The 25,287-nt window shown below is 34.1% G+C and overlaps 1 protein-coding gene across 2 annotated transcripts in view; it reads right to left on the bottom strand.

Annotated features, from left to right (window-relative positions):
- The window catches only part of gstcd (glutathione S-transferase, C-terminal domain containing), a 67,612-nt gene that overhangs the window by 9,262 nt on the left and 33,063 nt on the right, over positions 1-25,287 (bottom strand). For both annotated transcript variants that reach the window (XM_051119403.1, XM_051119395.1), the window contains exons 6-10: positions 16,273-16,388; positions 15,939-15,983; positions 15,367-15,495; positions 1,563-1,696; positions 639-669 (exon numbers count right to left, since the gene is read on the bottom strand). In XM_051119403.1, the coding sequence (XP_050975360.1) occupies positions 639-669; positions 1,563-1,696; positions 15,367-15,495; positions 15,939-15,983; positions 16,273-16,388 (455 nt within the window). The remainder of the gene's footprint in view (positions 1-638; positions 670-1,562; positions 1,697-15,366; positions 15,496-15,938; positions 15,984-16,272; positions 16,389-25,287) is intronic.

Genomic DNA, 25,287 nt, shown 5'->3' with positions numbered 1-25,287 from the left:
CTGGTGTTAGATAAAAATGATTTATACTTCCTTGGCAAATAACTGAAATAAATGTTACAAAAAAGCAGAAAAAAATAGAAGGAATTAAACAGAAAAGTAACCAAAACAGAAATATATATTAAAGCTAAATAAACAGAAAAAAAAGAAGATGCAAACTAATAAAAAATGATAAATGCATATAACAAAACTTCTAAAACTAAAATTAAAATAATAAAATATAAAAAAGTAAATACTAAAAAAACAACTGGTCAGAAAGCTTTTGCATTTCATCAAAAATATCTTAATTTGTGTTCTGAAGATGAATGAAGGTCTTACGGGTTTGTAACAACATGAGGGCGAGTAATAAATGACAGAATTTTCATTTCTGGGTGAACTGTCCCTTTAAATTGGAAAAACAAGGTCTGGATATCTGCTTCTAGTATCAGGCTAATAAGACTCATTCTAAATACAGTGTCATGTCCTCCTGTCAGTCATGAGCTGAGCATGACTAAACGCTGCTCCTCACATACAAGAAGCATATTATGAGGCTCTCCTGTGGAGTTTTCCCAGAAGAGCCTCGCACTAAGAACCAGGCAGTGTGACGTCCCACACATGTAGGCGATAATGAAAAGAGTGAAAGCGAGTGCTGAAACACTTACCTTATAGCTCAAAGTCTCCGCAAACCTCGCGCTGTGGAGAGAGACAGAGGGGGGCAGACTTAATGAACTCACACACACACTGAGGCGCGAATGAAAAATGACATGACTCGTTAGAGGAAAAAACAAGTTTAAGGAGAGGACAGTCTATCCGGATCAAAGGAGACGCTGAAAACATTCTCTACAGACACAGAAGCATGTAGCGGTTCGGTTGCGGAAATAAGCCGTGTGTAAACACAGCCGGATGTCTCATGTAACAGTTGCATGATAAAGAAGAGCTCTGAAACTCTTGGAGATTATGTGTGTGGTAGGTAATGTTTGCTACATTAACTGTCTGTCATCAGGTCGCCCTTTCTGGCCTACTGTCGAATGCCACAAATGACAAATCACTGTCATGGCAACACGGTGAACACAACCACGGAAAAATAATTTCCTGCGCTCGCTGCTCTTGCCACCCTGATGCTCATGCCCTGCGGCAAAATTCCTGTCTGAGATTAAATGAAAGTTTACGCCAGATTTGGAGAGTGATAGCTTGCGATTGGGGAGAAAACCGATGACTGCTCGAAAGCTATTCTCACTGTTAGGACATTATCAAACTCTCTCTCTCCATTTTACCTCATTTTTACATGTTCTTGCCAACATTAAACGAGGCTCAGCTGTGATTGTTGATACAGGGCGTTCAATTCTGAGAATGTTGATGTGAAGAGAAAGACAGAAATAGACGCAATACTGAAGGTTTATTATGACTAGCTATTTTTGATCGTCCTCATTCATTCCTGTCAGTATTTTTTCAGAGTATACAGGGCTTACCGTTTAATACCGTGGATTATTACAGATCTACACTGTCATTGTGTACTGTGGAATTAGACAAACAAATGAAAAGGGAGCTAGCGAGCGAGAAAAGTCAGAGAGAAACATAGTTTTCACCTCTTGGGAAAGTTGAACTTGAGTGTGTTTTGAATGAACCCGTAGCAGCACGGACTAATCACAAATCCCGCCCGCGCCTGGAGGCAGCGATCCAACACCATGTCTGTCGCCACTCCGCACGCATGCAGGGCCACCTGAAATAGACAAGACACCAGTCACGCTGGTTCTTAATCAAAAGTTGGTAAACAACCTACCACCGAGAAAGAAAGTCATTTTTGGATAAATTGATCAATGCAATTTTTTTCCAGATACACTACCATTAAAAAAAATCTTGCTGGCCTCAAACTTTTAAATGTTTTTAGATTAAAATGTTATATGCTCACCAAGGCTTTTATTTAATCAAAAACACAGTAAAACAAGTAAAAAAAACTGTAATATTGTGAAAAAATGACAATTTAAAATAACCATTTCACATGATTTTTTAGAAATCATTCGAATATGTGACCCTGGACCACAAAACAAGCCATAAGGGTCAATTTTTTTAAATTGAGATGCATACATCACCTATAAAGTCAAATGAATAAAGATGACTAAATAAGCTTTCCATTGATGTATGGTTTGTTAGGATAGGACAATATTTGGCCGAGATACAACTATTAGAATTCAGGAATGTGAGGGTGCAAATCACCTTTAAAGTTGTGCAAATTCTTAGCAATGCATATTACTAATCAAAAATTACGTTTAAATATATTTACGGTAGAAAATTTACAAAATATCTTCATGGAACATGATCTTTACTTAATATCCCAATTATTTTTGGCATAAAAGAAAAATCTATAATTTTGACCCATACAATGTATTGTTGTCTATTGCTACAAATATACAAATATATGGTCACGTATGCTGATTTGGTGCACAAAACAGCTGAAAACATATGTTCTGCTTAATACATGTTTTTCGTAACAGCATATATTTTAAAAAGAAATCTTTTGTAATATTATAAATGTCTTTACCATCACTTTTGATCAATTTAATGTATTCCTGGTGAATAAAATTAATTTCTTCTTTTAAAAAAAAAAAACCTAATGACCCCAACTTCTGAATTGTTATGAAATCAACCTGAAATTAATTTTAATGCAATTCATACATACAATGACTTAAACACACGACTTCTATACTAAAGCAATAAGCCCCAAGAAGCTGTGGTTTACAGTGAATTTATAACAGCTAAGGAACGCAGTTAGGCAAGATGTGAAGCAGAGCACAAAAAAAAGAGAGCAATTCAAGTGCAATGATATTAATAAAAACAATATTCTCCCACCAAACAATGTTCCTCAGAAACAGTTGTGGCTGTAACAAAGTGGTTGCCAAGCAACACACAAAAGTAAATAAAGGTTTATGTTTGTAGAGTAATTTACAACAGCTTCGAACACAACTCAACCAATCAGAATCAAGGACCGGAACTACCAGTTTTAAAATTTGTATTTGTTAAATCAAAAATATGTCAAGGTATAGACTTTTTTCCTGAGTAAACGATGAGCGCCGCCATTACGAATTTTAACTTCCAATTGGATGCTCTTCTGTTCCAGTCTCCATAGGAACCCATTCAAATAGCACCCATCTGTTTTTAATGTAGCTAACTTTGGCAGCTTCATGTCATCTACACACACAATAAACTGAGGAACGAGGTACTGACGGTCATTGTAATATTGCTAAGTGATGCCGTCATGGAGCCATGTGCTTTTTAAAAACATTTAAACAGGTTTAACATTAGATTATCAGCTCGGAATATATGCTAATTTGACTTGAAACACTGGAGACCGGAAATGCAAAGCATCCTCCGGTTAAGAGTCCGGCGTGACTTCCGCATTCAGGAAAAACGTCTATAAACAAAATTGAAAGGATTATTAAAGGGATGAAACACCCAAAAATGAAAATTCTGTTATTAATTGCTCACCCTCATGTCATTCCAAGACCTTTATTTATCTTCAGAACACAAGCTAAGATAGTTTTGATGAAATCTGAGAGCTTTCTGACCCTGCATAGACAGCAACGCGAGGTAGTAACGACATGTGACATCAGTGGTTCAACCTTAATTTTATGAAGCTACGAGAATAATTTGTGTGCACACAGAAAACAAAAAAACAACTTTCTTCAACAATTTCTTCTCTTCGGAGGTCAGCTCCTACATCTACAGCACCACACGAATGCGTCATTGTACTCTCATAAAACGTGTTACATCACTGCAAATGTGTGTATGGATTTCTGTGGCGTAAATCAATGCATGACAACTAAAAACCGGATTAAACTCTTCACACTGCTTTCCACCTGTCCTTGACCACATTTCCACACGTCTCAAAGCTCTTTCCACCTTTCTGTATCTAGCCGTGTTCTCATTGATCTGTTAGTGGCTCAGGCACAGAGCGAGAGCGCGGCAGTCATACCCCGCCGCTGTGACACCGCATGACAGCGGACGTCTCTCTGCCTATTAGCAGGAAAAGTGGATCGAACAGCTTGATGGAGGGTGAAGAAAAGTCTTAGATGTCCTCACAGAAGCTCAAGTGAAGATCAAGCGTTCAGCTTGGCTCACGGACCAGTGCTTGTATCCGTCACTGTTAGGGTGAGAAACTGGAACAAATAATGCAAACTGTTGTCTCAGCGAGCGTGTGTGTGCACAGCCGACCAAATCCACGGATTAACACCCTTCAAATCCCCCATAAGAAGTTTTCCGGGAAATGTGGCCAAATCTCAGCGGATTCGCTTTACACGCCGCTTGGAGTTGCCATAGAAGAGGAAATATGTCTGTGAACTCTGCGTGGGAAAACACAGAGCCTTAGCTGACATTTTATAAGGAGAGACGGAATAAATTAGGAAAAAGCAATATTGGCAAAGCGTCCAGTGTGGATTGTAATTAAGTTCTCGAGACACTAATTAGACCGAAATGATTCATAATGTCTTTTTAACAGGATCTGGAGTAAAGCCATTCTCAAAAACCCTGGGCAGGTGTTTGAGTATTCAAGGGCCACCCTTATGTACTAATCAGAATCCATTAACGCAGGGTTTCGGCTCTTTGAAGTAGACCACCATCTCATAACGGGGCCATCCAGTCACGTCTGAAGCTGACAACAGAACACCGCTTCACCACAACAAGCAAAATTGACCGTGAAAACCTGAAGCTTTGAAGACGTCAGCAGGTGAATTTCTAAAGTTAGCAATGATGCAACAAAACAACAATACTTCAGATAGTGTTTCCTAAATACGGTAGGAGACACTTTCAGAAGATGTTTGGTTAAAGTACAACTTTGCTTTAAATGACCATTTACTGATGTAATTCACAGGAATTCTGACAATGTTGGACAAGACACTTTAAAGATTTAATGCACAGTTACTGTAGGACTTCAGGTACAAAGTATGAGAATAAGGCCTTTTTTTGCAACATGAAAGAAAGAATAAATATAGCAAATCACAGACAAGTCAACTACCGCCAAGGGCAAAATGAAAAAGCATCCTGCATTAATGCAAGATATAGAAGACCTGAAAAAAAGATATTTTTCTCAAGTACTGATACAATACATTACTTTTATGTAGCTATATATTGATAGGATGATAAAGGAATATGAGATATAATAACAATATACTTATGGTAATAATAAAAGAGCTCGACTAGGTAGGTAAAGTATAAATATACTGAAACCACATCATAATGTCTTTTTGAACTGTGTGATTATGGTTAGCTTTTATGTTTCTTGTGCACCAGTGAACTGTTTTCATATCAGAGCAAAGCAAACAAATAAATAAATAAATAAAATAAAAAAAAGATAGCCTTGTGGGCAGCACACCGACATACAGCGTCGTAACGCTCCACGAATTCCAACTCGAGGACCTTTCCCGATCCCACCCTTCCTCTCTCTCCCACTTCACTTCCTGTCAATTCTGATCTGTCCTATCACAATAAAGGCAAAAATGCCAAAAAATAGATCTTAAAAAAAAAAAATGAATAAAAAAACAAACCAAACAAAATTAACCAAAAAAACAAAACAAACCAAAAACAAATGAAACGAAACAAAACCAAAACAAACAAAATCAAATCAAACCAAACTAAGCGAAACAAAAGCAAACCAAACAAAACCAAACAAACCAAACCAGGACAAACAAAACTAACTAAACTAAAGTAAAACTTCAAACTAAACAAAAATCAAACCAAACAAAAAAAAAAAAAGAAGCCAAACAAAACCAAAAAAGCCAAGCTAAACCAAACAAAACAAAACCAAGCTAAAACCAAACCACCAAAACCAAACAAAACAAACCAAGTCAAACAAAACAAAAAAAAACTAAACAACCTAACACCAAACTAAACTAAAAACAAAATCAAACCGAACCAAAACAAACAAAACCCAACCAAACATAAAAGTTAAGACAAACAAAGGGTCATTCCAGCTGGAATCATCGAATGGTCCCCACCTGACCCCCTCAGATTTGTCTGAAAAAAATCCATGTGATGGGTAATATGCCCAATAGATCATATACAAAATTTCAGATTTCTACTGTGCATACTTTTTTTTTTTTTTTTTTTTTTTTACAAAAAATCTGTAAAAAAAAAAGTTGTTTTTCACCCCGTTTTGGCATCACAGTCTGAGTGACCATGTTCAGACTAAAATATCTCCAGAACTAGTTGTGCCAGGTCCATGAAATTTTCTGGGCTAAGAGTCTTAGTCCAGAACTGCATGAATTACAACTCACAGCATTGTTACTGAATTTACACCTGAATTCTGGCCCTCTACTTTTCTTTGAAACTATTACTTTAAGGGTTTTCAGATGTCCATAGAAACCTCAATTTTCAATGTATAAGCATCAAACTTGGTAAATGGTCTGATATGTACCATGTCTTTCACATCCTTTGACATCAGACAATAGAGTCTGATGGATGTTGAGATATTAAGGTCCAAAAATTGAAAAAAAAAAAACTCATTTACACCAATGTTCAGAGCAATATTTCCCATGAATGACACCAGGTGTGAACATGAAACTTTTGAATGAAATGTTCTTATTGATAAAATATTAAAAAATTGGGATGGGGTTTTGCCTCATTTTTCTGTAATAATTTAAAAAAAAATCATTGTTGTGTGACATTCACAACTACTGTAGTACCAGCTATTTTGAACTCATATGCCTAAATTAATGCTATAATGCAGCATTCCATTGTGCTCGGGACTCGAGGAAATCCGACCTCCACCTCGGGAAAGTGCAATGGAACGGTCACTTACGTTGGGGTTCCGAAACACACACTCGGCCCAGTTCAGTGCAGACCGAGTCGGTTGGAATTATGCATAGGCATCCATATTTTTGCCAACTGTTACAATGGAACGCATTTACGACGGACATCGGGAGAACTAACTCGGATTCACCGACTACCGACATTCAATGGAATGCAACATAAGTACCTAATCTTGATGTTCCACCCAATCCAGTGAATAATACATCCATTTTCATTTGTCTTTGTATTTTGTATTTTTTGTATAAGTGGAAAATTAATAAATTCTGTTGAAATGCCCATACCAAGTTGAATATCAAAAGTGAACAATAGGATCAGTGACGAAACTCTGAGTTTTAAAAAAATCATTACAGAAAAATGAGGCAAAACCCCATCCTAATTTTTTTATATTTTATCAATAACAATATGCTCTTTCAAAAAAACAAGTTTTATGTTCACACCTAGTGTCATTCATGGGAAATATTGCTCTGAACATTGGTGTAAATTAGTTTTTTTCCATATTAGGACCTTAATATCTCAACATCCATCAGACTCTATTGTCTGATATCAAAGGATGTGAAAGACATGGTACATATCAGACCATTTACTAAGTTTGATGCTTATACATTGAAAATTGAGGTTTCTATGGACATCTAAAAACCCTTAAAGTAATAGTTTCAAAAAAAGTAGAGGGCCAGCATTCAGGTGTAAATTCAGTAACAATGCTGTGAGTTGTAATTCATGCAGTTCTGGACTAGGACTCTTAGCCCAGAAAATTTCATGGACCTGGCACAACTAGTTCTGGAGATATTTCAGTCTGAACATGGTCACTCAGACTGTGATGCCAAAACGGGGTAAAAAACAAACTTTTTTACAGATTTTTTGTGAAAAAAGTACGCACAGTAGAAATCTGAAATTTTGTATATGATCTATTGGGCATATTACCCATCACATGGATTTTTTTTCAGACAAATCTGAGGAGGTCAGGTGGGGAACTTTTCCAAAATTTGATGATTCCAGCTGGAATGACCCCAAAACAAAAACAAGCCAAACAAAACCAAGTTAAACAAACCAAACCAACCCAAACAAAACTAAGCCAAGCGAAACCAAAACAAACCAAGTCAAGCCAAACAAAACAAAAAAACAAACTAAACAACCAAACACCAAACTAAACTAAAAACAAAATCAAACCGAACTAAACAAAACCCAACCAAACATAAAAATAAAGACAAACAAAACCAAACCAAAACAAGCCAAACAAAACAAAACCAAGCTAAACAAACCAAACCGAGGAACGCAAAACCAAACAAACCACCAAAACCAAACAAAACAAACCAAGTCAAGCTAAACAAAAAACAAAACAAACTAAACAACCAAACTAAACTAAAAACAAAATCAATTCAAATCAAACCAAACAAAACCCAACCAAACATAAAAATAAAGCCAAACAAAATCAAACCAAACCAAACCAAACCAAGCTAAGCCAAACAAAACAAAACCAAAACAAAACCAAACTAAACCAACCCAAACAAACCAAACAAGCAAAGTTAGCCAAACAAAACCAAATCAAACACAAAAAAAACACTACAAAAAAAAACAAAACAGGACAAAAACATCAACACAAAAAATAAAAAAAATAAAAAAATGAAAACAGAAACCAAAGCATGTTTAAAAAAATAAATAAATAAAAATCCAAACCAAAACTAAACAATTTAATTTTATTTAATAATATAATATAATATAATACAATATAATATAATATATAAATAAAAAGAAAGAAAGAAAAAAAGAAAGTCTTTTTTAGACAGAACAGATCAATAGAAAATAACTGTTTCACTTTAAAATATTGTTTTTAATATCTCTGGGTGAACGTTCACTATGGTAATAACACTATAAAAGCAAATCACACTTGAGCTTAACATGATGAAATCATTCCTGGCATTCTTTGGTATAGCGATTAGGCCAGAATCTATTCTTTACAAATGGAAAGAGGTTGAAAAACACACCACAGTCATTCCAAGTCTTTCGCCAGAATGTCGGATGCTCCGTCTCTAGAACGAATTTACAGTCATAATGAGACAAAGCTGGTGGGCCGTCTCCCAAGAGATCAGATGAATGTTGTTTAGCATGGGAAAGAAGCAGTGTGTTACAAAGCTCAAGTTTGTTTTTCCTTTGCAAGCAAATAAAGTGGAATTCGTATCAGTTTTGTGTGGTCTCTTGTCCTGAAGGATTCAACAAACAAAATAAATAGAAGTTTTTTTGAAAGCATTGGAAATACAAGACATTGACAAAGAGCTTAATGTCAACCTCAATGCTAGTTTTTTTCTCTGATAAATTATTCAGCGTTGGATAGCAAAATAATAAAGCATGCTGCAAAAGCATATTTCTCTTCTTTTCTCATTTTTGCTGATGATGTTTCTTTTTCTTCCCTTCAATGGGGGTAAAAAACTTTTCTGTCTTTATAATTAAGTAGTTCGCCCGAGGTGTGGAAGGCACAGCTTCACGACTACGATGCAAGTTCATTATTCACAGCCAACAGAACACAGCAGTGTGCTTGTTTCACCATCATTCAACAGGTACAACAAATCAAGTTTGCGCAAACAGCCCATAACTTCTCTTTTCACATCATTACCCACGTTTAGTCATTTTTTTCCTGGTGTAGCTACAAGCCTTATTACAGACTGTCTTAAAAAAGGAATAGTAGCTATTTTCACATATATCTAACCCTCTGGGAAACAATATGTATCAGTTTGCGCACAGTTCTGGCTGTGCTGTTTTAGCAAGCAAAGCCATTTAATCATTTATGCTAATGAAATGTGCATTTTGTAAGATAATACAAGATTTTAGAAACTCAATGACAAGGGAAAATACAAATGTGAAGCTCCTTCTCTCTAAACAGCAAGACAATCTGTCTTATTTTACCAACACAGACTACACAATCACTTTCCAGAGCTTTCACATTAACTGTTCCTCGATGATGGAATGATCTTCTAAACTCAATCCAAACACATTAACAATCTTTAACATCTACAGACATTTCTGCGATGCTTCCTGTCACTTCTATTTGCTGTAAAAAAAAAAAAAAAAAAAAAAAAAAAAAAAAAAAAAAAATCATTCAAATGCACACAGATTCACCAATGTATCACTTAAAGTTAGACAATTTCGTAAACTAGTTCAATGACTAATTACACAATGTAACAAATTTTTTCCCCTTAATTTCAATATTTAATTTTATTTTTATTTATTTATTTTCAAATGGTAAATATTTAGGTCAGATTAATTTTAATGGTTTAGTACAGATAAGTTTATGTACAAATTTAGAATGTTAAAGATATTTTTAAAGTTATTTTGTTTTTGCAGGAATATGAACATTCTATAAGTTTCCGTAACATTCCGTAATATTCTGTAATATTCTAATGCTTTCTGGAACATTCCAGAACATTCTGAGACATTAGAAGAGAAACATCATTTTGGTAACTGTTCATGTTAAACTTGTTGTTAGCTTAATATTATAATAATAGAGTAAACCATATTAGCTTGTATAATTTGTCAACATTTTTTCAATTTGTCACAACATTTCATGAGCACTCTTAGAGGAGAAGCCCACTACCAGAACAACAATTCACAAATAATTTACTCACCCCCTTGTCATCAAAGATGTTCATGTCTTTCCTTCTTCAGTCGTAAAGAAATTATGTTTTTTGAGGAAAACATTTCAGCATTTTTCTCCATATAACGGACTGATATGGTGCCCCGATTTTAAACTTCCAAAATGCAGTTTAAATGCGGCTTCAAACAAGAAAAAGGAGGGTCTTATCTAGCATAACGATCGGTTATTTTAATTAAAATAATACAATTTATATGCTTTTTAATGCCAAACGCTTGTCTTGTCTTACTCTGCCTGGACTGTTCCAAACGAGCGTTTGAGATTAAAAAGTATTTAAATTTTATTACTTTTTAATGAAAATAACCAATCGTTTTGCTAGATAAGACCCTTCTACCTCGGCTGGGATTGTTTACAACCGCATTTTTGGATCGTTTGAAGCCACATTTAAACTGCATTTTGAAAGTTCAAAATCGGGGCACCATCTCAGTCCATTATATGGAGAAAAATGCTGAAATGTTTTCCTCAAAAAACAATTTCTTTACGACTGAAGAAAGAAAGACATCTTGGATGAGTACACTATATGTGAATCTTCGTTTTGGAAATGGACTTCTTTAAAGATACACAAAAAGTGATGTGATTTTCATATTCAGAATGTCAAACTTCATAAAGAAACAAAACAAAAATGTTTTACTGTGTTATTCATTTTCAAGCCTGTAAACCACATTTTTAAAAATGTATCTTTGTATTGGGTTACCTTTGTCTATTTGAGAAACTCAAATCTCGCAATATGACAAGATTCTAGAGACAAGTAATTTCTCTGTCCACTGCTGCGTGACATGACAAAACACAAGATGTTTAATTTTTAACAACTTAAAATATTTAATAATGACATTTAGCAGTTGAAATGGGCCTAAAATATACATGGGTTGCCAGATTGAGGACATACAAATGACAACGGAAGGCGACAAATCTTGCGCTGTAAACTGATGAGTTGATTTATCTGCATTTTAATATGTCTCTGATCATAGAGTGTTTCAGATGGATGGTGAGGCTTTTTAGGTTGGGTAGAATCTGGGATCTCTGTTCGTTTGCTGGCTTCCATGACTGCAGTACACTGTATTTTCTGCAAACTGGCAACCTGGGGTGTTGAAATACTAGTTCACATACAGGTATGTGAACTTTTTTTATCCTTTAGTACAGTCAAAAAAAAAAAAAAAAAAAAAAAAAAAATGTCATGTCGCTTGCACAGGTGCTAAAAGAGTCAGATTACACTTCTATCACTTATTATTAATGTAAATCGAGGAATATTTCATCTCCACATAACTAGATAAACCTAAAATGGTAATTTTGACAAATTTTTTAGGTGACTGTTCGATACAAATCTCGCACGTTTTTATTTTTTATGCTTGTGCTAGGAAGCCCAAAAGAAGTTCAACACAGAGATGCAGGTATTAGTTTTGGGAAACAGTGAAGATTTGATAAAGGCCCTGAGTGTGGGCAGCAGATAATCCCCCAACCTCGGCCGCGTGTGAAGCTCAATACTGCACCCGCAGCTCTCTGTGGAGATGAGGCCAGGGGCTGCAGGCCCAAACATCTCATTACTGCCAGAAACAAACACAAGAACTGCAGTGAGCACATACCTCCACATTTATTACAGAGACAACTGTGTCCCTCAAAGATTACACAGCAAAAAAAAGTTTATATTAATCAGTATTCTTATCTGAAAACTGCTTTCAGTTAAAATATCTTGCGTTAAGTTTATTTTTTTTTACCACATTGGCAAACTGTGACAAATTTTTGAGAGATTTCTGCTTGAAACCAGCCAATACTACTTGCCAGTGCTGTACAAGAAATAAATAATTCAGTATTAATATATGTCTTAAATAATGTCAAAGAGTGCTTAAAGGGACAGATCACCCAAAATGAAAATTCTGTTATTATTACTCACCCCCATGTCGTTCCAAACCCGGAAAAGCTTCGTTCATCTTTATAACACAAATTAAGAAATTATTTATTAAATCCAAGAGCAATGCAACTGACACATTCAAGACCCAGAAATGTAGTAAGGACACAGTTAAAATAGACCATGTGACATCAGTGGTTCAACCATAAATTTATAAAGCTACGAGAATATTTTTTGTGCACAAAGATAAACTTTTTGTGCACAGAGACTGACACGGAAGAGAAGAAATTGTTGAATAATGTCGTTATTTTTGTTTTCTTTGCACACAAAAAGTATTCTTGTAGATTCATAACAGCGGTCTATGCAGGATCAGAAGGCTCTCAAATTTCATCAAAAATATCTTTGTGTTCTGAAGATGAATGAAGGTCTTACGGGTTTGGAAGTACATGAGGGTGAGTAATTAATGACAGAATTTTCAATTTTGGGTAAACTATCCGGTTAACACAGGTACAACCCAACTAGATTCCGTAATAGTGCTTGCTATGTAGTTTCTAATATGTGACCCTGGACCACAAAACCAGTCTTAAGTCGCTGGGGTTTATTTGTAGCAATAGCCAAAAATACATTGTATGGCTCAAAATTATTGATTTTTCTTTTATGGTAAAAATCATTAGGAAATTAAGTAAAGATCATGTTCCATTAAGATATTTTGTAAAATTCTACTGTAAATATATGAAAACTTAATTTTTGATTAGTAATATACATTGTTAAGAACATTATTTGAAGAACTTTAAAGGTGATTTTCTCAATATTTTGATTTTTTTTTGCACCCTCAGATTCCTGTTTTTTGATCTCGGCCAAATATTGTCCTATCCTAACAAACTATACATCAATGAAAAGCTTATTTATTCAGCTTTTATATGATGTATAAATCTCAATTTTGAAAAAAATGAACCTTACGACTGGTTTTGTGATCCAGGGTCACATATGTTTGTGGTTACAACACTTGAGCAAATTAAATATTATGAATTAACTGAATGTCTGTTTAAGTATGTTGGATGAACTCATGTCGATGGGTCAGTTTCATCATTCAAAATGCAGAAATGAGAAACGCACTTGCTTTTTAAACTAAACGAAGGACGAACGTGAGGGCTAAATGCATAATTAATATGGACGGCAGGATGAATAAAGAAAAAGCTGCAACAACAGAGTGCCAGAATCATTCCTTTTAAAGAGGCTTTACAATGCAAATGAAGGGATACTTATACCTTCTGGCAAAAATGTATGTTCTTCGTGTGAAATTATTGAAGCTGCTCGTAGCAAGAACAAACGCTGCAAGCAAACATTAACAAAAGCAATTACCTATGAATGGCTAGTGTGGAGTCCACATGTCCGAGACCACATGGAAAATAAGTGATTTAAAATCTTATGTAAAAGTGGAAACAAAGATTTAAAAAAAAATGTAACAAAGAAACACTATGAAATATTTACTCTTCATGTTCAAGATGAAACATGAATGATTGCAATACATTTTCACACAATAATTATTGAAGAAAAACTGCATTAAAATTACAAAAGACTGCAAATCTGGATTGTCTGTTTGGGTATGTTGGATAAGCTCATGTCGATGGGTCAGTTTCTGCAATATGCAAAATGTTAATTTTACCAAAATAAGAGGGATCATTCAAAATGCGTGTTATTTTTTATTTAGTACTGACCTGAATAAGATATGTCAAATAAAAGACATTTACATATAGTCCATTAGGGAAAATAATAGTTGCGTTTATAAAAACAACTCTGTTCAGAAGTTTACATACACTTGATTCTTAAAACTGTGTTGTTACCTGAATGATCCACAGCTGTGTTTTTTGTTTAGTGATAGTTGTTTATGAGTCCCTTGTTTGTCCTGAACAGTTAAACTGCCTGCTGTTCTTCAGAAAAAAACTTAAGCTCCCACAAGTTCTTCATTTTTCAGCATTTTTGTGTATCTGAACCCTTTCTAACAATGACTGTATGATTTTAAGATCCATCTTTTCACACTGATGACAACTGAGGGACTCACATGCAACTATAACAGAAGGTTCAAACACTCACTGATGCTCCAGAACGAAAAAAAAAGATGCATTAAGGGATGGGAGGGTGAAAACTTTTTAAATTTGGTAAGAGTAAATTTAACTTATTCTGTGTTCTGGGAAACATGTAAGTATCTTCTGTAGCTTCTGAAGGGCAGTATTGATTTGTTCAAAAGTTTTCACCCCCCCCGGCTCTTAACACATGGTGTCTCCTTCTGGAGCATCAGTGAGCGTTTGAACCTTCTGTAATAGTTGCATATGAGTCCCTCAGTTGTCCTCAGTGTGAAAAGATTGATCTCAAAATCATACAGTCATTGCTGTAAAGGGTTCAAATACACAAAAAAGCTGAGAAACCAACAAATTTGTGGGACCTGAAAGGTTTTTCTGAAGAACAGCGGCCAGTTTAAGTGTTCAGGACAAGCAAGGGACTCATGAACAACTATCACTAAACAAAAAAAAAAAAACTGTGGATCATTCAGGTAACAACACAGTATAAAGAATCAAGTGTATGTAAACTTTTGAACGAAGTCATTTTTATAAATGCAACTATTTTCTCTTGTGGACTATATGTAAACGTCTTTTATGTGAAATATCCAGTAGGTCAGTACTAAATAAAAAATAACATGCATTTTGTACAATCCCTCTTATTTTGGTAAAATAATTAACATTTTGCAGTCAACTTTCTACAGTAAACTTTTGACGTCATCTGTATTATACTACACACACACTCATAAAGGATAATTCATTACAATAGCACAAATGCTGGATGATTTACGAACCAAATCCAACACACAGACCCCCTCCAAAAAAAAAAAAACACAATAATAACAGTGAAATAAAAATGTGCCTCCTAAATTAGTTGCCATTATTATAGCGAGTCAAATAGATATATGCACTAAGAAATATGCACTGCAAACAACAACAACAACAACAACATCTGTGAATACATTTAACATTCTTGCTAGATAGATTTCTGTCTTATTATTCACTGACAAATATCATGCATATGTATAATATTAGGCAGCACTTACCCCAATATTAAAGTTTCCAGTGAAATAGTCAAGGTTTGTCTGGATGAAGCCGATGTTTGTCAATCCAAGCTGTGCGCTTCGGTCTCTGGCCCTGACCAGTGACTCCTCTTTATTTTCAATGAGAATAACCTGATCGATAACAAAAAAAAGGGATATTTCACCATGCCGCATATACAATAATATCTCTTACAGTTTACTGGTTCATTTCCAAATCGCTCATTGATTCTCAAACTGCTCTTTGAAGAGCCATTTCAACAAAAAGCAAAGAAAATCAGCAGAGAAAATGAAGCACATCTAATAATCCACTGAACCATCAAATGTGTATTAGCACTTAAAGAGTATTCTAACACGGAGTAAGTACTGAGTTGATTTTCTGATTCGTGCTGCTTAAAGCACAATTTTCCCAACAAGCTCTTTAGGGGGAGAAAAAAAAACCCTAACAAAAGTGTGGAATCAGTTTATTTTTCCAGTGTCTACAAATGAGGTCACCGGGGAGGAAGACAGATTTAGTTTCTCATCTTTGACTGCTTTAACTTGAACTTGCTACACTTGAACAAATCAGAAAGTCTTACCTGACATTTAGGAAGCGTGTATGCCAAAACAATCCCAACGTGCCCCTAAGAAAATAAAGAAAGAAGAAGCTGCGAAAGATCTTGGAAAAACATCGCTCAAAGAGCTCATCAGATCAAAGTCCGCTGACGAAAACACAGACGCCCATCAAAATATTGACCTGTTGCTCACGGGCTGTAACGCCAGGGCTTATACGTATTCGCTGAATAACAAGAGCGCTCCCTAAGATTACATAAGGTGACAAGGGAGGCGAACAGATGCTTACTGACACACATGCAGACTCGTAAGGAAACAGAAACAAGTCCAAGACGTCTTTAAAATGTCAAGGCATCTTACCCCACCGCTGCAGAAATCCACCACCGTGTGCCCGGGATGGGCCAACTCTGTCACCATGGCAACCAGGTTGTTGAGCTGTTGTTGCTTTCGCACGGCGCGGGCGTCTGACATCTTACCTGTTGAGAAAAGTGAACGTTAAGACCAACACAGCTGACAGCAACACGCTGCAACAAGATGCTTGACAAAAGCCAAAATAAAAATGAGTGTCCATGATACAAATAATACATGACACAGTAGATAAGTGATAATGTACAGTCAGCTGGTCATTCTCAGAAAAATAAACACAGATCAGAATCAGTCCATCAGCCTGAACGAGTTTATCTGACTGCATAAGCAAGCAAAACAAACAAACAAACAAGACGGCTATATAAATAAGAAATGTAATCTTAAAAACAAACAGACTGATATAAATAAGATAGATATAAATAAACAACAAATAGATCTAAAACAGATAAAATCAGTTTAATATTTTTTATTATAAGAGAAGAAAAATGTAGAATAAATCTAAACTGGCAAAGCTATTTAGAAAATAGATAAATAAATAAATACTTGTTTTTGTTAAAAATGTTTTTGAATTATTTTATAATTTATATAAAATAAATTCAAGCAAAACTACGTAGTGAATAAACAAATATATAATATAAAATAAATAAATACATACATTATTATAAAAAATATAAAAAGAATCAGAAGAAAAAAGAAAAAAAATGATTATAAGAGATTATTTTATAAGAGAAGAAAAAAATATAGAATTAATATAGAGACTGGCAAAGCTACGAAAGAAATGAATAAATAAGTAAATTAAATAAATAACTACATACATACTTTTTTGCTAAAAATTATTCAGTTTAACTTATTTTATAAGAAAAGGAAAATGGAATGATTCTAGAAACATATAAAGCAATGTAGGGAATAAGTAGCTACATAAATAAATAGACGAACAAACTAATTAATTAACTAACCAACTTACAGATTTTGTTAAATGTTTTAAGTTTAACTTGTTTTATTATAAGAAAAGAAATAGGTGGAATGATTCTAGAGACAAGCAAAACAAACAAACAAAAATATATACAAACAATTATAAAATATAAAATAAATGCATACATAAAAACAAACTATAGTTTTTCTGAAGTTCAAATTATTTTATTACAAAAAATAAAAAGAATTAGAAGAAAAATCAAAAGAAACTATTTTGTTAGAAGAGATAATAAATTATGTTTTCATAAGATAAGAAAAAATTTAAATAGAGACTGGTAAAGCTATGTAGGAAATAAAATAAATAAATACTTGTTATGCTAAAAAGGTTTCAGTTTAAATTATTTTATAAGAAAAAAGGTGGAATTATTCAAGTTCAAAACTATGTAGGGAATGACACGAATGAATGAACAAATAAACAAATACATACATAAAAATTATTGTTTTTGTTTAAATAGTAAATTAAAATCGTATTATAAGAAAAAGAATAATAAGAAAAAAATCTGTTTAAATTATTTTATTATAAGAGAAGAAAGAATGTAGAATTAATATAGAGACTGGCAAAGCTATGCAGGAAATAAATACATACTTGTGTTTGTTAAAAATGTTAAGGCTTTAATTATAAAAAAAGAAAAAAGGTGGAATGATTCTAGGGATAAGCAAAAATATGTAGGGAAATAAATAAATAACTAAAATAAATGAATAGATAAATATATAAAAATGAAACTATTGATTTTGTTACATGTTTTAAGTTTAAATTATTTTATTATTAAAAAAAAGAAAAGGTTGGAATTATTCTAGCGACAAGCAAAACTATGAAGGGAATAAGATTAATAAATAAATTAATAAATGAAAATGTTTTTATTAAAATAAAGTTTGAATGATTTCATTAAAAGAAAAGAAAAAAAGGTGGGATGATTCTAAATCAACTTTATTATATTATGTATATATACAATACAGTGATTTATATATAAGTATAGTAAGCACGACATTCACTACACATTCAGATATTTAAACAATTACTGAAACCAAAGCTGTGACCAAGAAAGAAATGGGCTGCATTATTATTAATAATGCCATAAAAGTGTGGGGATTAATAATGACATATTCACAAAAATGAAACTGTTAATAAGCGCACAAAGGCTCAAGGTAGGTGTTACGTATCATTAAAACTTCTAATAAGACACGTGTTTGTCTAGTGATGAGAAGAATTATTATTTTTTTCTGTTTGTCCTTCATTTGACTCTGCACATCTGTCTCTAAACATCAGTATAAACAATCTAATGAATACCTAAAAAGGCATTCGCTACATTTAGCATTCTTGTAGTCAACAAATTGAAAGGAGAACTGCCAAGCACCACTTTCAGCTGTGATTAAACGGATTGAATTATTTCAGTGGCTGTGTGAGAAATGTTAAAAGCGGGAAAGCTCTCGAAAATACATTTTTACACCTTTTTTTCCTAGCCACTCAAGTCATCTCAAACTTTAATTGGAGTTGAAGGCTGTTTTCACACAGCCACACTCACTGCCACGGGGAATAAATTTGCAGCAGATTTCCTGTTTTGAAGCGAGCGCTCAAGCTGCGTTGAAGAAACACCATCAATGTAATATAAATCACAGACGCGTCTGCTGTGCACTGCTGCGCTCATTTTATGCACAACTCTCTGATGAGAGCGGAAGTGCTACCTGAAGCCAAATAGGAAACAAACCACAAAACAGCCTAACAAAAGCTTTGTACAGTTTTGTTTATCATGTGTCATCAACACCTGATAATTAACATCTATGATTCTGACAGGCAACAAAAGAATCAATCAGGCTCCGGTGAGGAAGAAAAGACAAACACACCAATTGTTTTGCAAAAAGACGCCTGTGGAATTTGCATGTGTTGTCTTCAAACAGGATTCGAATGGCACGAGCGCTATCGGAGCGCAGCAGATACGCGCTATGCGGTGAAGATGTAACTCATTAACCCAGAGCACATTTGCAGTCTCTGACAGACATAAATCCAGAGGAATGTCGGCGCACTGTCAAATAAGGATCTCACACACATCAAGAGAATCAAATCCTTCTGAAAACCTGCAATCCCTCCAATCAACAATGAGCTTTTGATGTTTTATTTTTAAAACCAGAGAAGGCAATGGATTAGAATTCTAAAATGAATTTATTGTGATATGCTCATTATTGTAATTCATTAATAGCACATGCAGATTAGCTGATTAGCTAAAAGTCCAAAAGAAGATAATTAAAATTATAATTAACATGATTGTGGCAGACTAGTAAAGAATTGAATAAACAAAAAGTGTCTTAAAATGTCTACATATTTCATAGCATTAACCATAAACCCATCACTGGCCTACAGTCCGCAGCAATCCGTTTCACAAATGAGACTGTCAGTTTCATGATCACACTTTCCAACACTTTGAATCTCATTAATCTCATTTTCCATAACTTGCCACAGTTTTCTTTGCCACTGTCGAAAAGGCCAAAAATGATTAAAAAAAAAAAAAAAAAAAAACATACAGGACAAGCAAATAAATAAATAAAGCACATAAGCAAATGAGCTAAGAAAATAAATGTTTGAATCACTGTCAAATCAAAGGTGTCAAAAATGTATTAAAAACTACAGTATTTAAATAAGCAAATAAAAAAAGAAAGAAAGAAAGAAAGAAAGAAAGAAAGAAAAAAGAAAGATCAAAATATAGAGTAAGGAAGGAAAGAAGGAAAGGAAGGAAGAATATGGAAGGAAAGAAGGAAGGAAGAAAAGAAGGAAAGGGAAAGGAGGAAAGAAAGAAAGAAAGAAAGAAAGAAAGAATCAAAATATAGAGTAAAGAAAGAAAGAAAGAAAGAAAAAGAAAGTATGGAAGGAAAGAAGGAAGGAGGGAGGAAGAAAAGAAAAAAAGAAAGAAAAAGAAAGAAAGAAAGAAAAAAAGAGTAAGGAAGGAAGAAAAGAAGGAAAGGGAAAGAAGGAAAGAGAAAAAGAAAAAGAAAGAATCAAAATATAGAATAAAGAAAGAAAGAAAGAAAGAAAGAAAGAAAGAAAAAGAAAGTATGGAAGGAAAGAAGGAAGGAGGGAGGAAGAAAAAGAAAAAGAAAAAGAAAAAGAAAAAGAAAAAGAAAAAGAAAAAGAAAAAGAAAAAGAAAGAAAGAAAGATCAAAATATAGAGTAAGGAAGAAAGGAAGGAGGGAATGAAAGGAAAAGAAGGAGAAGGAAAAAAGAAAGAAAGAGTATGGAAGGAAGGAAGGAGGAAGGGAAAGAAAGAAAGAAAGAAAGAAAAAGAAAGAAAGAAAGAAAGAAAGAAAGAATGGAAGGAAGGAGGGAGGAAGGAAAAGAAAGAAAGAAAGAAAAAAGAAAGAAAGAAAGAAAAAGAGTAAGGAAGAAAGGAAGGAAAAAAGAAAAAGAAAGAAAAAGAAAAAGAAAGAAAGAGAAAGAAAAAGAAAGAAAGAAAGGAAAAAAGAAAGAGAATCAAAATATAGAGTAAAGAAAGAAAGAAAGAAAAAGTATGGAAGGAAAGTAGGAAGGAGCGAGGAAGGGAAATAAAAAGAAAAAGAAAGAAAGAAAGAAAAAAGAAAAAGAAAGAAAAAAATCAAAATATAGAGTAAAGAAGGAAGGAATGAAGGGAAGAAAAAGAAAAAGAAAGAAAGAAAGAAAGAAAGAAAGAAAAAGAAAGAAAGAAAGAAAGAAAGAAAAAAGAAAGAAAGAAAGAAAGAAAGAATCAAAATACAGAGTAAAAAAATGAAGGAAGGAAGGAGGGGAAAAAAGAAAGAAAGAGAAAACTCAAAACACATAAAGGTCAAGCTCCAACAAAAGCTGTTTTCTGCAGACAGAAAATTCTGGTGCAAAAAGCGATGAAGGAGAAACCAAGCAGAAAGCCGTTCATGGAATAATGAGATCTATTGATCAGGCAGTGTTTTTAATTTACCAGAGATAGGCAGGTTTGGTTCACAACCCCCTGCAGTCCTTTGAGACAAACAGAGACGGTGATAGTGGAGATACAGATGATTGAGACGAGACGCAAGCAAGACGTGTGTATGTTTGGAAGAGAAATGATGAAACAAATAAAAAAAGATCATGGAGGTCCAATCAGGGCTGCACTGACACAATCATACATCAATATTGCAATTCTTTTCACACGGCTTAAGTTCCATGTTTATTTATGTGCCCTTTCATATATTAAGCCACAGTTCAATTAATAAAGGAACAGGCTGTTTTAATAAACTGACATTTCTCAGTGTGCATATACACCTGTACTTCAATTGTAATCTAAATGACATCTCTCTCTGTATTACTTGGTTAAATATACAGTAAAAACAGTAATATTTGTGAAATATTATTACAATTTAAAATGATTGTTTTCTATTTGAATACATTTAATCAAATGTTTTATCCCTGTGATGCAAAGCTGAATTTTCAGCATTATTACTCTAGTCTTCAGTGTCACATGACCCTACAGAAATCATTCTAACATGCTGATTTACTGCTCAAGAAACATTATAATGTTGAAAACACTTGTGCTAATTAACATTTTTTCAGTATACTTTGGTAAACAGAAAGTACTAAAAAAACATTTGTTAGGGGCCAAGCACCAAAGATGCAAAGGCACCTATTGTATCCGCTGACGCTCTTCTTCTTCTTCCGTTTCTTCCGCTTGAGTCTATGGCAGCCCATAGAACAGCTTGCGGGAAAGTTGTGAAATTTGGCACACTGATAGACAGTCTGAACACTCACCATAGCAAATTTGGAGTCTCTAACTCAAACTCTCTAGCGTTCTCTCTCTCTCTTTTCCTCAATCATTGGCTTATGCAGTGTCAAATGAACACCAAAATGTAAAATCGTAAGGTACGTTTTTTTTTTTTTTTTTTTTTTTTTTTTTTACTATTTAATAGTTCGTAAAACCTACGTTTTCAAACTTGATGGCTCTAGACGGTTTGTCTGATTTTAACCAAAATTGACTCAGATCATCATCAGACCATGCTGGCAAAAAGTTATGGAATTTAAGTTGATTAGTAAAACTGTTCTCGAATATCGCGCAAACGAATTCTACGAAAAGCATGCAAAAATGAATGTAAGGCTATATCTCTGCAACAGTTTGGCGTATTGAGACCAAACTTGGTGTATGTTATTACAAGCATGACCTGAGGCTACCTGCAGTGTTTCGGCACAGTGCCACCTAGTGGTCAGGAGATAAGAAAAAACGCTTTTTTGTTACAACTTTTGACTCTAACTCTTTAGATTTGATTGAGCATGCCAAGTCGATCCATACCCAATTTTCCCATATCAGCCATTTTGGGTGTCGTTGTAAAATCCTATATTTTACGAACGCATTGACATATCGTTACGAAACTTGGTGTGTGCCTTTGGCAAAGCATCGATTCGAATTATGCCATAATTGGATGAACTTCCTGTTCGGTATTTTGATTTATGTTGAAAAACTACTTTTTCAAACTCCTCCTAGACCGTTAGTCCAATCTGGACCAAATTTGACTCTGGTCATCTTCAGACCATGCTGGCAAAAATGTATGGATTTCGTGTCTATATACGAAACGGTTTAAGTTTAGCACATCAACGAATTTGCTGTAAAGATGCCAAACGGCATCTGAGGCTGTATCTCTGCAAAGCTTTGACATACTGACACCAATTTTTTTATGTGACACTGTCACTTCACACTGACCACACCACATTGATTTGGTAACCGCACCACCTAATGGCCAAGAGTGATAAACCATTCATAAACCATTAATTATGAAATTTCCAAAAATGCTAATAACTTTTGATTGCATTAGTCTACTGTAATGAAACTGATCTCAAAATATTCCTTGGGTAATGTCAAAAACATACACAAAAAATTATGCCATAGTTGGTCAAACTTCCTGTCATGTTGAAAACTTACTTTTTCCAACTCCTCCACAACCGTTCGACCAATTTTCACTAAAATCAAGTCAGATGTTCTTCAGACTGTGCTGACAAAAAGTTATGGATTGTGTGTGGACAGACAAAAATGTTTTTGTAAAGCAATGCAACAAAATTGAGCCATGATGCCAAAATGACTCTGAGGCTTTCTCTCTACAAAGCTTTGACATATTGTCACCTCACACTAAACCCACCACCTTGATTTCATAACAGCGCCACCTATTGGTTAAAAGTGATAACTCATTAAATCATATTACTAGTATTTTTATATGATTTTTCGGCCATTTGGACTAAAATCATGTTAAAGCTATATTTTGAAATAGAAATCATTGCTTCAGCTGCTCAGTTTAATGTATCCATGCTGAATAAAAAAATAAATAAAAATCATACTAATATCAAACTTTTGAACAGTAGTGAATCGATACGTGATTCAGAACAGCAAATTATTGCGACGTGCAATGTTCCCACTGATCTAGCATTTTCAAAACAGATGAGAAAATGAAAAACAGCGTCTCTCTTTTCACCATAACTCAGCTTACAAGAGCTTCCAATAGCCTTCCAGCCAGCAAACCAACGGGAGAATATTTTCAAGCAATCCAGACCTCAATTTCCTTCCTTTCTGCTGTAAAGTGTGAATGTGTGAGCATAAGCAGAGGAGGGGGAACTTTTACCCAAGACACAAAAGCAGCAGAAAACAGGCCCCTCGAGTGGACGATCAGAATAGCGTGTTCGAGTGGCTACATCTGTGTTTGCGAGATGAAGAGAGGCCTGAAAGAAGGTATTTAAGCAAGAATTGTTCAGGAGGACATCCTCAAGGTTGTTTTTCTGCTAACTATTCACAGTCACAGCTTCAGTGAGCGACTGGGAATTGGAAGAAAATATAGAGAGTTAATAGATAAAAGGCCAAAATCCGTGTCCTCAAATCGCTTGGAAGGGAAAATGTGGTCATGCCACCTACCACTGCTTTCCAAAGTTACCTTTCATGAAGTGAAAAACAAGCACTTTACTGGTTGGTCACACATCCATCACAAAGTACTAGGACTTGTAAAATCACTTTCCACTTTTTTTCTTTTTTATTCTTTTTCCTCCCAATTTATGCCATTTGTTAACAGTGAAACGAGAACAAACACTAACGAGGGACTGTATTCAGTGCATAATAACTTAAAAGCATTGAAGAACTGAGAGGATTTGAACACAAGCCACATTTTGCTCACATTCTGGCTTCTCGGTCTATTTAATTCCATTCAAAGCAAATGCAGCGTTTTTTGCTTAAATATACAGATTTGTTTTTTCGCAAGACACTGAGCCAAACCTCAATGACTTCAACTCAATCAACATTTCTCATTTACAAACTAAATGTTTTGTTCTCGTTGTTCTGGATACTATGCAGTGGCACAAAACGGTGAAATCTGAGCTTGGGATGGAATGCTGTGAGATGGAAAATAACAGAGCCATGTAGAGGTTAGAAGCAGGTCAATTTTGTATTAATTGCTTTTTTTTGACATTTTATCTTCACACATTTAAAAAAAAAAAAAAAAAAAAAAAAAAAATCCACCTCTGCTTCTCAAATACAGACACATTTAGGTTGATCGCATACAAGGTTAATTCTTAAAGTAGGCAAGCAAGAGTTGAAAGTATATTTGCATTATCCAGCGTGTGTGAGAGTTTCCAGACAGACATGATGACGCGGCTCTATGTCAAATTAAGCTTGAAAGATTAACCACACAAACATCTGCATCAAAACACAGAAAAACACAGATGATGCTGAAAAAAAAAAAAAAAAAAAAAAGCCTTTTTGAAAGACATTATCAAACTTACTATTTCTAAAACTACAAATAAAATAACATAACATAAGCAGATATACTGCTTAAATGTTTAGGATCATTTATAATAATAATAATAATAATAATAATAATAATAATAATAATAAATAAACAAACAAACAAATAAATAAAATAATAGAAATGTTTTTCAAGCAGTCTATCAGCATATTAGAATGATTTCTGAAGGATCATGTGACACTGAATACTGGAATAATGATGCTGAAAATTCAGCTTTGCATCACAGGAATAAATTATAACTTTAATAATAATAATAATAATAATAATAATAAATAAAAAATATATAAATAA

Source organism: Labeo rohita, chromosome 1 (genome assembly GCF_022985175.1).
Source record: "Labeo rohita strain BAU-BD-2019 chromosome 1, IGBB_LRoh.1.0, whole genome shotgun sequence".
Taxonomy (NCBI): domain Eukaryota; kingdom Metazoa; phylum Chordata; class Actinopteri; order Cypriniformes; family Cyprinidae; genus Labeo; species Labeo rohita.
Note: the sequence above shows the minus strand (reverse complement) of the source record. Positions and strands in the feature narration are given on the sequence as shown.